Source organism: Littorina saxatilis, linkage group LG2, assembly GCF_037325665.1.
Source record: "Littorina saxatilis isolate snail1 linkage group LG2, US_GU_Lsax_2.0, whole genome shotgun sequence".
Classification (NCBI taxonomy): Eukaryota; Metazoa; Mollusca; class Gastropoda; order Littorinimorpha; family Littorinidae; genus Littorina; species Littorina saxatilis.
In genome coordinates this window covers 103,971,862-103,986,421 of record NC_090246.1, presented here as the reverse complement: position 1 = coordinate 103,986,421, position 14,560 = coordinate 103,971,862, and the positions used below count along the sequence as shown (strand labels likewise).

At 38.8% G+C, this 14,560-nt stretch overlaps 2 protein-coding genes across 7 annotated transcripts in view; one reads left to right on the top strand and one right to left on the bottom strand.

Moving 5' to 3' along the window:
• LOC138960415 (cilia- and flagella-associated protein 65-like) overlaps window positions 1–3,038 on the top strand; it is a 131,491-nt gene extending 128,453 nt beyond the window's left edge. Inside the window, exons 42-43 of one of the 2 annotated variants that reach the window (XM_070332324.1) lie at window positions 463–2,126; window positions 2,613–3,038. In XM_070332324.1, coding sequence (XP_070188425.1) covers window positions 463–634 — 172 coding nt within the window. In that variant the 3' untranslated portion in view covers window positions 635–2,126; window positions 2,613–3,038. The remainder of the gene's footprint in view (window positions 1–462; window positions 2,127–2,612) is intronic. The other variant, XM_070332323.1, reaches the window with a different exon arrangement.
• Window positions 3,039–3,316: 278 nt separating this feature from the next.
• The window catches only part of LOC138960416 (advillin-like), a 112,601-nt gene continuing 101,357 nt past the window's right edge, over window positions 3,317–14,560 (bottom strand). For all 5 annotated transcript variants that reach the window (XM_070332325.1, XM_070332326.1, XM_070332327.1 and 2 more), the window contains 2 exons: window positions 13,378–13,488; window positions 3,317–11,351 (listed from right to left, as the gene is read on the bottom strand). In XM_070332325.1, the coding sequence (XP_070188426.1) occupies window positions 11,238–11,351; window positions 13,378–13,488 (225 nt within the window). In that variant the 3' untranslated portion in view covers window positions 3,317–11,237. The remainder of the gene's footprint in view (window positions 11,352–13,377; window positions 13,489–14,560) is intronic.

The window sequence follows — 14,560 nt, the reverse complement described above, 5'->3', positions numbered from 1 at the left end:
TTGATTGAAAGGCACCGCTTTACAGCCATGTGTCTGACAAGTCTTGATTGAAAGGCACCGCTTTACAGCCATGTGGCTAAACATCAGAGCAGCAACATGTCTGACAAGTCTTGATTGAAAGGCACCGCTTTACAGCCATGTGGCTGAACATCAGAGCGGCAACATGTCTGACAAGTCTTGATTGAAAGGCACCGCTTTACAGCCATGTGGCTAAACATTTAAACATTGCCTTGCCTGTGTCTTCCCTGCAAGCTGCTGAACATTTTGTCAGATAAGTTTTGTCTAATAAGTCTGTGCACTTAAAAGACTGCTGGGTCGATATATCTGCGAATGTAACGATTTGTTTTGTCAATAATTAAATATTCCAACAACATACCTTTCTTGTTTTTTTATTCTGAAATTTTGGAATATTGGCAGTCTGTTCGTTTTTGGATTTAAACGTTTGCCCTTATGTTTCCACAGACTGCCGGAGTTTGGCAACATCGCAGAGAGCATCCTGGAGAACACGGTCCTCAACATCATGAACGAGGCTTTGGGTGGAGAATACAACATCACCGCTCGTCGCCGCTTCATCGCTCTGCCCAAGTACGACCCCGTCAGCATGTGTACGCCCAAGAAAAACGGCTGTAAGTGAAACTTTCAGACACTGCTGAAATCTGTTTGAAAAATCTGTGATAAACCAGGAACATTGGATTTGTTTATGGACTTGTGATGGACGCCAAAACATTGTGTGCTGAGTTTTTTTTTCCAGACCTGGACTGATACAGGAATTCGTAGATATGAACAAAAAGTAATGTCTCGACATGTATTTCTCTCTCTCTCGACTGTATACAGAGATAAGAACAGCCTCGCTTTCACCTAGATCCTGCCTAAAAACAATGTTCAGATCTCATGTTCAGACTCGGCGTAATGATTCCGAAAGGACTACTTTTTAGCGGTCAAGTTCAGTCGTCCGCATACTCGAAAGTGAAAAAAAGATGAAACGTTTTGCTACAGTATCGGAGGATGAACTGTCGAAGAAGAAAAAGAATCTCGTGCCAACCACTGCGCAGAAGACCATCCGAGTTGTCCAGAAGAAGTTCTGAAACACGTCACGTTCCAAATCAAAAGACGACATTCTATTCTCTTACGTCACTATTCTTGGTTTACGGTACCATTCGGCGGCTTTGCTACGAGTATGCCATAGTCTTGGTTGGCCGAGACCTTGAGGTGGAATGCGAGTGATTAGGTTTGTTGATTTTGCTCGGAGAAGTGGTCCGTGTTCAAGCAAGTTTATTTTTTCTTTGAAAACAAAAACCCTAAGACCAGTGAATGTCGAGATATATATGTTAATTGGATCTGTGATCCAAACATGCCTTTTGGTCCATCTCCATTTTGGTCCATCTCCATTGACCAAAAGCCATGTTTGGATGACAGATCCAATTAACGTGTATTATATGCACGTATTAGTTTCTAACGTGTATTATATGCACGTATTAGTTTCTTTATTGTGCTTTGATGTGCTTTTAATACAAGCTTGCATGAAGATGTAATAGCTTTAGGTTAGTCCTATATAAGATTTAAATATAAAAGAAGTAAATTTATGAATTTACTTTTCTTGTTTTCATTGCAGAATTTGTGTTTTGCACACTGAAATTCTAAATAAAGAGACTTCTGCCTGTGAGATAGGCGTCATTGGATTGAGTATGTGTTTGTTTATGCGTTTGCATTTTAAAAATGTCTTGTCATGTGTAATCTTTGGCTGAGGAGTGTTGCATGTTACAGGCAATTGCTGAGTGCTTGCAAGTTAAATTTGTTACTGGAGGGTAGGTTGGACACTAATCATGATTTATTGTGAGTTACACAATGTTACACAATGTTGCACAGGGTGATGTGTACACAATGTTGCACAGGGTGATGTGTAAGAACTTTGTGTATCACATGGAATTTCTGTAGCATTTAATAAAAGTTGTGCAAATTTTTTTACATTTTTTTATTGGCATGTATAAACTTGACTGTCTGTGTACAGAATCTGCGAAGAGCTACTGGCATCTATATATAGTCCCAAGAATACTAATGGTGTGTAAACTCAGGCATACACTCACACACAGGCATACACTCACACACAGGCATACACTCACACACAGGCATACACTCACACTCAGGCATACACTCACACACAGGCATACACTCACACACAGGCATACACTCACACACAGGCATACACTCACACACAGGCATACACTCACACACAGGCATACACTCACACTCAGGCATACACTCACACACAGGCATACACTCACACACAGGCATACACTCACACACAGGCATACACTCACACTCAGGCATACACTCACACACAGGCATACACTCACACACAGGCATACACTCACACACAGGCATACACTCACACACAGGCATACACTCACACACAGGCATACACTCACACACAGGCATACACTCACACACAGGCATACACTCACACACAGGCATACACTCACACACAGGCATACACTCACACACAGGCATACACTCACACACAGGCATACACTCACACACAGGCATACACTCACACACAGGCATACACTCACACACAGGCATACACTCACACACAGGCATACACTCACACACAGGCATACACTCACACACAAGTTTCATATGCTTCCCTGTCCACTCATGGTGTATATTTGAGATTGTACAAAGCTTAATAAAGTGAATTGACCACAATGTACAAAGCTTAATACAGTGAATTGACCACAATGTACAAAGCTTAATACAGTGAATTGACCACAATGTACAAAGCTGAATAAACTGAATTGACCACAATGTACAAAGCTTAATAAAGTGAATTGACCACAATGTACAAAGCTTAATAAAGTGAATTGACCACAATGTACAAAGCTTAATAAAGTGAATTGACCACAATGTACAAAGCTTAATAAAGTGAATTGACCACAATGTACAAAGCTTAATACAGTGAATTGACCACAATGTACAAAGCTTAATACAGTGAATTGACCACAATGTACAAAGCTGAATAAACTGAATTGACCACAAATCGTGGATTCTTTTATCTTCCCTCCATATCTTTTCAAGTTTTCAGTTTAACTCTATCTCTCTCTTCCTTTCTCTCTCTCGCTTCCTCTCTATCTCTCTCTTCCTCTCTCTCTATCTCTCTCTGTATCTCTCTCTTCCTCTCTCTCTCTCTCTCTTCCTCTCTCTCTATCTCTCTCTCTCTCTCTCTCTCTGTATCTCTCTCTTAAGTAACCTTAGTCTGAATGCAAGAAGTAACTACACCTCCACCAATCAACCCGTCAAATAACACGACCACACAAACTCCAGTTTAATACACAGGTTTATTCAAATGTTTCCAAAAACAATACATTGTTCCCACAGTAAAACCTAGAGATTATCTGCTCTACTGTCAACAGGAAGATTACAATAACTAATACTAGTACACACTGTAACAGTAACATACCCTTTTCAGATCAATTTAACAATTGCTCCTTACATGCTGAAAAAAGGAACAGCTGATCTCATCACAAATTGGAAACTCGACCAAAGAGCACAACAACTAATTACTGACTGGAATATTCTAACCAAAAGTTCCCTTTAAATGCTCACTAACCGAACGTTCCCTTTAAATGCTCACTAACCAAACGTTCCCTTCAAATGCTCACTAACCAAACGTTCCCTTTAAATGCTCACTAACCAAACGTTCCCTTTAAATGCTCACTAACCAAACGTTCCCTTTAAATGCTCACTAACCAAACGTTCCCTTTAAATGCTCACTAACCAAACGTTCCCTTTAAATGCTCACTAACCAAAAGTTCCCTTTAAATGCTCACTAACCAAACGTTCCCTTTAAATGCTCACTAACCAAACGTTCCCTTTAAATGCTCACTAACCAAACGTTCCCTTTAAATGCTCACTAACCAAACGTTCCCTTTAAATGCTCACTAACCAAACGTTCCCTTTAAATGCTCACTAACCAAACGTTCCCTTTAAATGCTCACTAACCAAACGTTCCCTTTAAATGCTCACTAACCAAACGTTCCCTTTAAATGCTCACTAACCAAACGTTCCCTTTAAATGCTCACTAACCAAACGTTCCCTTTAAATGCTCACTAACCAAACGTTCCCTTTAAATGCTCGTGGAAGAGTTTCTTTCTTTTCTTTCTTTATTTGGTGTTTAACGTCGTTTTCAACCACGAAGGTTATATCGCGACGAGGAAAGGGGGTGAGATGGGATAGAGCCACTTGTTAATTGTTTCTTGTTCACAAAAGCACTAATCAAAAAATTGGCAGGGGCTTGCAACGTAGTACAATATATTACCTTACTGGGAGAATGCAAGTTTCCAGTACAAAGGACTTAACATTTCTTACATACTGCTTGACTAAAATCTTTACAAACATTGACTATATTCTATACAAGAAACACTTAACAAGGGTAAAAGGAGAAACAGGATCCGTGTCGCCTCTTACGACATGCTGGGGAGCATCGGGTAAATTCTTCCCCCTAACCCGCGGGGGGAAGTGGAAGAGTACAGTCTTTTAAATACATCAACAACAAGGTGTCAATAAAAAGACTTTCTGTTCTTATAGTAAGGCGGTTTCAAGTATGCTGAAAGAACAGCAAAGTTTTTGGATGAAGATCTGATAACCTTTGATAAAGGCTAAGACATTTCCGAAAAAAAAAAAAATTATTTGAAATAACAAGCTGTTCTTTTAATATTTTCAGAAAAACAAGTATTTTGTACGAAAGCTTCCGACACGTGTTGCAGAATAATAATCCCTCCTAGGACCAGCTGAAGATCATTCAAGCATGAAAGAGGTCTTGTTTGCTTTGAGCATTTCTTCAAAACAATGTAACAAGACTAGCTATTGGTTACACTGAACACATCGCTGATTTACGCTCAAGTGAAGTGATAGTTCTAGATCAATGATAGTCCTATAAAGCTGTTGTTCATGAATAAAGCATCACCAGAGATGACATGAAAATGAAGAATTTTATATATATGCAAATCAAAGAATAAAATGCACACATTGCAACCTACAATTTTAAATGCTTAGCAAGCAGCAATTTAAACTAAATGCTTAGCAAGCAGCAATTTAAACTAAAAGCTTAGCAAGCAGCAATTTAAACTAAAAGCTTAGCAAGCAGCAATTTAAACTAAACGCTTGAAAATTCCAAAAGCCAGCATCTGTGGAAAAGCAAATAAAAAATATCATTTAAATGCAAGAGTATAAAAGCCAATACAAAGACGCCTCTATCAGATATGATTAGGACAGTGTTAACTCGCTCAATCTACAGACATAAACTCACATTACGCAGCTAAAGCAGCAACAGAAACAGACCATTGAATAAACAAAAGAAACAAAGCACTCACAACACAACTTTCTGAACAGACCAATCAGAACACAACTTTCTGAACAGACCAATCAGAACACAACTTTCTGAACAGACCAATCAGAACACAACTTTCTGAACAGACCAATCAGAACACAACTTTCTGAACAGACCAATCAGAACACAACTTTCTGAACAGACCAATCAGAACACAACTTTCACATGAGAATATCTTGTGTTCTGAGCCAATTCTCCACTTTGATCATTTCATTTTCCAGTTAGGGTCCTTTTTTGTGTTTCTGATTAAAGACAGTATTTACAACATTATGCAAAGAGCTCACTTAAACACTGGAATAATGCAAGCAATAATAGTATGTGTCTTCTGTGCAGGAGCAGAATTGAATAGAGCTCACTTAAACACTGGAATAATGCAAGCAATAATAGTATGTGTCTTCTGTGCAGGAGCAGAATTGAATAGAGCTCACTTAAACACTGGAATAATGCAAGCAATAATAGTATGTGTCTTCTGTGCAGGAGCAGAATTGAATAGAGCTCACTTAAACACTGGAATAATGCAAGCAATAATAGTATGTGTCTTCTGTGCAGGAGCAGAATTGAATAGAGCTCACTTAAACACTGGAATAATGCAAGCAATAATAGTATGTGTCTTCTGTGCAGGAGCAGAATTGAATAGAGCTCACTTAAACACTGGAATAATGCAAGCAATAATAGTATGTGTCTTCTGTGCAGGAGCAGAATTGAATCATTAATTAGTGTTGTTAAAGGAAGAAACATTTGGAATGAATCCTTAGACTTACATACAAATAGACTTACATACAAATAGACTTACATACAAATAGACTTACATACAAATAGACTTACATACAAATAGACTTACATACAAATAGACTTACATACAAACAGACCTACATACAAACAGACTTACATACAAATAGACTTACATACAAACAGACTTACATACAAATAGACTCACATACAAATAGACTTACATACAAACAAGCTTCCATACAAAAGGTGATAAAAGTGAACATATACTGTTCCACTGAAGACTGAAGTGTGCATTTCAACACTAAAACTCACCACCCTAACATGTGGCAACATTTCTGTTAGCTTTCTTTAAATATGAACATTCCTATCAAATATAAATGAGACATTAACATCTGTTTGCATACTGTAACCAAAAGGAAAGTATATGTGTCAAAATGAACACATTTTCAAAGGGGCAAGGACTTTAAAAAATTATTTTCACATCTGCTATCAACTGAATGTTTTATCCATCTGGTATAAATATAGTGTAAGCACATTTAGGGTATAGATTCATCTAACTCGTATATTGTTAAGTAGATTCACACTCACTTAAATCAGATTCTGTTTAATCAGACAAATATATATTATAACAAAAAATCCGGAATCAGCAGCAACTCAAGCAAAAAAGTCCCACAATATAAAACACACTAAATAAAGTGCATACACAAGCGTGCTTAAAATAGCTTTTGACCAAACAATTAGACAAATCATTAATAAACGTTCATCTTTCTTTCTTTATTTGGTGTTTAATGTCGTTTTCAACCACGAAGGTTATATCGCGACGGGGGAAGGGGGGAGATGGGATAGAGCCACTTGTCAATTGTTTCTTGTTCACAAAAGCACTAATCAAAAATTTGCTCCAGGGGCTTGCAACGTAGTACAATATATTACCTTACTGGGAGAATGCAAGTTTCCAGTACAAAGGACTTAACATTTCTTACAAACTGCTTGACTAAAATCATCTGCATGATTCTATTTGCACACATTTACAATGTGATGCACTCTTGCAGCAATGCAAAATTTACCCATACACAACCACAGAATTAGTAGAAGATACGGAAAAATAAATATTCTTTAATTCAGTACAGACTGATATGTAAAAAGTAACATGAGCTTAAGAGGTTTGTACAATTGGAATGTTTTCAGAAATGCAACATCAACAACAATGCATCGGCAACTTGAACAAATCTGAATGAGATATTTCATGGAGAGTACTTTTTGTTCACATGCACCATTGACACTTGCAAAGAATGCTGGCACTACATCACTGTCCATGCCAACACCAAACTCTGGACCTTTTCTTTTCTCACAGTAATCCCTGATGAGAGGCCACCTCCCAATAGAGGTCACCTACTGTTGTCCCTTACTCTATCATATATACCTGTCATTACAGGCCACCTGCAAGTTAGGGACACTTTGGGCTGGTCCCAAAGGTCCTTTTATTGCAGGTACATACGTACCACTGTACTTTAAATCAAACCACTGTACTTTAAATCAAACCAAAAACAGAAGGACCAATGTTTAAGCACACAGTGAAGTAAAGCGCAGCAGGCAATATTACAGCAGGCAATATTACAGCAGGCAATATTACAGCAGGCAATACTACAGCAGGCAATATTACAGCAGGCAATACTACAGCAGGCAATATTACAGCAGGCAATACTACAGCAGGCAATATTACAGCAGGCAATATTACAGCAGGCAATATTACAGCAGGCAATATTACAGCAGGCAATATTACAGCAGGCAATATTACACAAGTACTCAGGTCTTGTTGCAATGGAATGTTATTCACAGGCACATGATCCACACACTAATGTCTTGTTGCAATGGAATGTTATTCACAGGCACATGATCCACACACTAATGTCTTGTTGCAATGGAATGTTATTCACAGGCACATGATCCACACACTAATGTCTTGTTGCAATGGAATGTTATTCACAGGCACATGATCCACACACTAATGTCTTGTTGCAATGGAATGTTATCCACAGGCACATGATCCACACACTAATGTCTTGTTGCAATGGAATGTTATTCACAGGCACATGATCCACACACTAATGTCTTGTTGCAATGGAATGTTATTCACAGGCACATGATCCACACACTAATGTCTTGTTGCAATGGAATGTTATCCACAGGCACATGATCCACACACACAAGTGTTCGGCATGATATTCACAAATGCACATGAGTGTATGTGAAAAACGATGGAATGTTAGTCATTCTTTTTTTATGTATAATTATATATTTAAAACATTGTTTGTTCAACCAGGATCAAATGCAATTATACACTGTAACAAGGAGATTAAAATAAAAACAGTAAACACACGAACACAAAATAAAAAACCAATACAAGTATCAGTTTCAACAAACAACAGAGTAGCAATACAAGTATCAGTTTCAAATCTGAAGCAAAGCATACTGAAAACAGACATGAAGTTTCTTCACATGATAATGCTTTCTGACCACACTTATATTAAACAAATAAACAAAAAACACCAAAATATGCCAACCAACACTTCAGCAGTTGTGTATAGCTTTGAACATTTCACCAATGTGATCGTTATGCAGCAGAAACTTGAAAACAAAACACAGTACACTATCATAATGCTTGAAATCATGTTGAGCAAGCAGCTGAGGCAAAACACAGTACACTATCATAATGCTTGAAATCATGTTGAGCAAGCAGCTGAGGCAAAACAAACAAAGGAAACAAATTAAAAAATGAGATGATACAGCATGGGCTAGAACAGGATGAAGCAGACTATCTTTGAGATGATACAGCATGGGCTAGAACAGGATGAAGCAGACTATCTTTGAGATGATACAGCATGGGCTAGAACAGGATGAAGCAGACTATCTTTGAGATGATACAGCATGGGCTAGAACAGGATGAAGCAGACTATCTTCAGCCATAATAAAAACGAACAGAAATCACAACAGTAAAATTACCACAACAGACAAAATCAGATACTCATCACAGAAATAAAATTGAGTAAATTTTCTCAGCAGATCTTTTGTGAAACGTGGGAGATTGTACACTTTGGGAAGAAAAACACGATGTAAACTTAATCTAGTATTTCAGCAGCATTAACAAAACCGTAAATAAAATCCCCCTCCCTAAAATCAACAAAACACAACATCAACAACGAAAAAAGCAAGCGAAAAGTATTAATTACTTTTCAGTTCAGCTGCAAGATGCTTTCACTTTCAATAAAAAAGTAGAGTGGGGGAAAGGTAGCGAAAAAGGTGAATGTACATTTAAAACAAACCTAGCAGGCAAGCCTGGCTTTGTCGGGATGTTACTAGAGCCCTAAAACATTGGGGACATGTGTGCAATCCAATTACTATCAGAATAACCTCCCTTATTTGGATAAGCTGGTATGATAAGAGTTACCTCCCTTCAATGGATAACAAAGCAAGAGTTACCTTCCTTGCACTATATAGGCTGTATTCAACAATGGGGAATGTCATTATCCCAGGAAGGAAACAATGCCTCGAGAAACTAAAACCCAGGTGCACATCTGGTGATCCTGGGTAGTGTGTTTGCACAATATCTTGTCCTTGCCTTTTGCCATCTCTGAGGTATGGCGACCATAGACACACACACACTTGCATCCATTTTTATATACATGTAGTAAGATACAAACATGCTTCCAAAACAGATTCACTCAACATTTTTAAAAGACGAGATATAGTATATATAGGTTATATAGTATATATATTATATATAGGTTATCAGACAATTCACTCTTTAAATGATATGTGTAATTAACAAAAAGTGAAAATCTCCAACTAATGGTCATTACTTCAAACAACACACACCCAGCAACATCTTCAGCAGTCATCAATTAATACCACAGAAACAATGATTCAAACATTTGTTTTATGTTAAAAAAATAGATGAATACCTCTTGGGCATGAATGTTGCTTTACTTTGGGCATGAATGTTGCTTTACTTTGGGCATGAATGTTGCTTCCAGCCCGATTCTCTAAAACCTCTCTGACCTTCAATCTTCGTTTGTCTTTATGTACTACATCAGCTGTATCAAGAAAATAATAGTGTCCAATATACAGAAGTCTTGAGAAAGGTAGATTTATCTGTCAGCTGTATCAAGAATATAGTAGTCAGATCTCTGAACCAGCCAGTGTACAAGAGTATAAAAACAGGCAGTGCGAAGGTTATATAAAGGGTGTATGTATATGAACTGCTTAACATATATCTAAAAACATAATACATGTACCAGCAGGCGTTTCAATCAACTTACGTTCATACTGTTGACTTCATGCACACTGAACGTTGCACTTTCTGAATTTCAACAACTCTGGCAATCTTTACTGCTGTTACCAATCAGTGACTTAACAACTTTTTGAATTTCAACAACAACTCTGGTAATCTTTACTGCTGTTACCAATCAGTGACTTAACAACTTTTTGAATTTCAACAACAACTCTGGTAATCTTTACTGCTGTTACCAATCAGTGACTTAACAACTTTCTGCTATGGCTGTGAAATTCAGAACCCAAGAAAAGCAGCCTTTGTATAACAAAATGAGATTTGAATGCATGATTAAGTTCGATCACAACAGGTGTTTTTTTCTGGGAACTTCTTATGTTGCCAACAATTTCACGCTTTAACACTGCAAGATGAAAAACTTGCATATGGCGTTTATCAGTCCATCAGTCGTAAGTAATAACACTGTGGTTATGTACGGGATTAGTTCCTCAGTCAAGCTTGAAAGGAAATGAGAAGAAGAAAGATGTGAAAGCCATCAGCTAGCTGCCATATCCAAGCTTGCAATAATGCAAGAGCACTGATAAAACTGAGCCCTTTTTGGTTTTGTCAGAAAGCATGTCAAAACTTGGCCCAAAACTTCTACAAACCAATTCACTTGCCAAGGCTGTACATAACAAGAATCCTATTACAGCAATGGATCCTCCGTATCTTTCTCCGTTCCTGGTACCTGTCTACTGCATCGGTCTATACCTCCTCTTAGTCACTGACGCCAATATGTAACAAAGCATAACTATCAGAATTACATAGCCATCAATGGAAGTGACGGCTGCCAGCCTAGAAGAGTTTGTTGTTCTTCTTCATTGTCTTCTGCTTCCAGGCTGGCAGTTTGCTGAACTCAGCATAGGTCTGATTGAAGATCCTCTTAAAGTCCTCCTCTCGCAGGTGAACCTAAAACAGATCAATACACTTTATCCTCTAACAGGTGAACCTAAAACAGATCAATACACTTTATCCTCTCGCAGGTGAACCTAAAACAGATCAATACACTTTATCCTCTAACAGGTGAACCTGAAACACATCAATACACTTTATCCTCTCGCAGGTGAACCTGAAACACATCAATACACTTTATCCTCTAACAGGTGAACCTGAAACACATCAATACACTTTATCCTCTAACAGGTGAACCTGAAACACATCAATACACTTTATCCTCTAACAGGTGAACCTAAAACAGATCAATACACTTTATCCTCTCGCAGGTGAACCTAAAACAGATCAATACACTTTATCCTCTCGCAGGTGAACCTGAAACACATCAATACACTTTATCCTCTCGCAGGTGAACCTAAAACACATCAATACACTTTATCCTCTAACAGGTGAACCTAAAACAGATCAATACACTTTATCCTCTAACAGGTGAACCTGAAACACATCAATACACTTTATCCTCTAACAGGTGAACCTGAAACACATCAATACACTTTATCCTCTAACAGGTGAACCTGAAACACATCAATACACTTTATCCTCTAACAGGTGAACCTAAAACAGATCAATACACTTTATCCTCTAACAGGTGAACCTGAAACACATCAATACACTTTATCCTCTAACAGGTGAACCTGAAACAGATCAATACACTTTATCCTCTCGCAGGTGAACCTAAAACAGATCAATACACTTTATCCTCTAACAGGTGAACCTAAAACAGATCAATACACTTTATCCTCTCGCAGGTGAACCTAAAACACATCAATACACTTTATCCTCTAACAGGTGAACCTGAAACAGATCAATACACTTTATCCTCTCGCAGGTGAACCTGAAACACATCAATACACTTTATCCTCTCGCAGGTGAACCTGAAACACATCAATACACTTTATCCTCTAACAGGTGAACCTGAAACAGATCAATACACTTTATCCTCTCGCAGGTGAACCTGAAACAGATCAATACACTTTATCCTCTCGCAGGTGAACCTGAAACAGATCAATACACTTTATCCTCTCGCAGGTGAACCTAAAACAGATCAATACACTTTATCCTCTCGCAGGTGAACCTGAAACACATCAATACACTTTATCCTCTCGCAGGTGAACCTGAAACACATCAATACACTTTATCCTCTCGCAGGTGAACCTAAAACAGATCAATACACTTTATCCTCTCGCAGGTGAACCTAAAACAGATCAATACACTTTATCCTCTCGCAGGTGAATCTGAAACACATCAATACACTTTATCCTCTCGCAGGTGAACCTGAAACACAGGAATAAACTGTATTTCTTTGTCATGCTACATTGCTCCAAATTGAGAGAAGAGTTTGCCTTCTTGCCAATACTTAATAAAAAAAAATTAAACATGACCACAATCATTTACACCTATTCTCAAAAAGTTTAGGCATGTGGCATACCCAATGAAGTGTTCATATAAAATGTCTTTTTCTCATTTTCATCAGATGTGTCTAGATTTGCAGCTAGCCTTAGAATGTTTCAGTATTTTACAAAATGATCAACAATATCATCAACATCTCTTCTCAGAAAGTTTATATATACCCATTGAAGTCTTTAAATAAAATGTCTTCTCCTCATGTTCATTAGATGTGTCTACATTTACACCTATAGCCTTTCAATGTTTTAGTATCGAACACAATGATAAAGTGCACATCACACAAGGCCAGTGACAATTCACTCTCTTATGACTGCAAGGTGCTTTTAACTTGTCAACTTAACACCCTTTCTCGTCAAAGCATCTTTTGTAACTCAAGAGAACAGCTCTCACTCACAATCTACTTGAAGGGAGCGTACTTTGGGTCTATCACATGAACGTTCACTCCCATCACTAGCCCCTGACCTCTCTTGCTGCAGGGTCTATCACATGAAAGTTCACTCCCATCACTAGCCCCTGACCTCTCTTGCTGCAGGGTCTATCACATGAAAGTTCACTCCCATCACTAGCCACTGACCTCTCTTGCTGCAGGGTCCACTCCACCGGGCAGCTGGTCAATGTCCACTGCCAGTTCCTCGTAGGTATACTTGGGCATGTCACTGAAGTCATGGGCGCCGTTTGACCCATTCTGTCGACAATTACCAATGCCATCATAGAAAGGATCACTAGATCTACTTTTTTTTCTTCTTTTTTTTTAAACACATACCAGTATTCATTATAAGCATTCTTTTATACTCAGTTCTCCTAAACCTGGTGTCACAAACTGAAAACTCTGCCTGAACAATCCCTCTCAATGCGGTCAATGCACATGCGCTAACATCAGGTCGCGAACAACCTAACCCTAATCCTAACCCTTACCCTAACACTAACCCTAACCCTAATCCTAACCCATGGTTCGTTCGGTCAAAGGGTCGCATTTTTTAAGTCCAAGATTGGCGCATGCGCATTGACCGCATTGAGAGGGATTGTTCAGCAGAGTTTTTAGTTCCTGACACCGGCGCTCCTTGCAAAATAAAAGGTAGACAAGCAGAAGTTTTATTGCGTGTAGCTACTGACTGACAGCTACACACAGCTACTGACTGACAGCTACTGACTGACAGCTACACACAGCTACACACAGCTACTGACTGACAGCTACACACAGCTACTGACTGACAGCTACACACAGCTACTGACTGACAGCTACACACAGCTACTGACTCACAGCTACACACAGCTACTGACTCACAGCTACACACAGCTACTGACTCACAGCTACACACAGCTACTGACTCACAGCTACACACAGCTACTGACTGACAGCTACACACAGCTACTGACTCACAGCTACACACAGCTACTGACTGACAGCTACACACAGCTACTGACTGACAGCTACACACAGCTACTGACTGACAGCTACACACAGCTACTGACTGACAGCTACACACAGCTACTGACTGACAGCTACACACAGCTACTGACTGACAGCTACACACAGCTACTGACTCACAGCTACACACAGCTACTGACTCACAGCTACACACAGCTACTGACTGACAGCTACACACAGCTACTGACTGACAGCTACACACAGCTACTGACTCACAGCTACACACAGCTACTGACTCACAGCTACACACAGCCTACTCCTGCTTTCCGCACCGGGTTTAAGAGTAGAACTGTACTCATTTTGTCCCTAACAGATCAGTGCAAAGCAC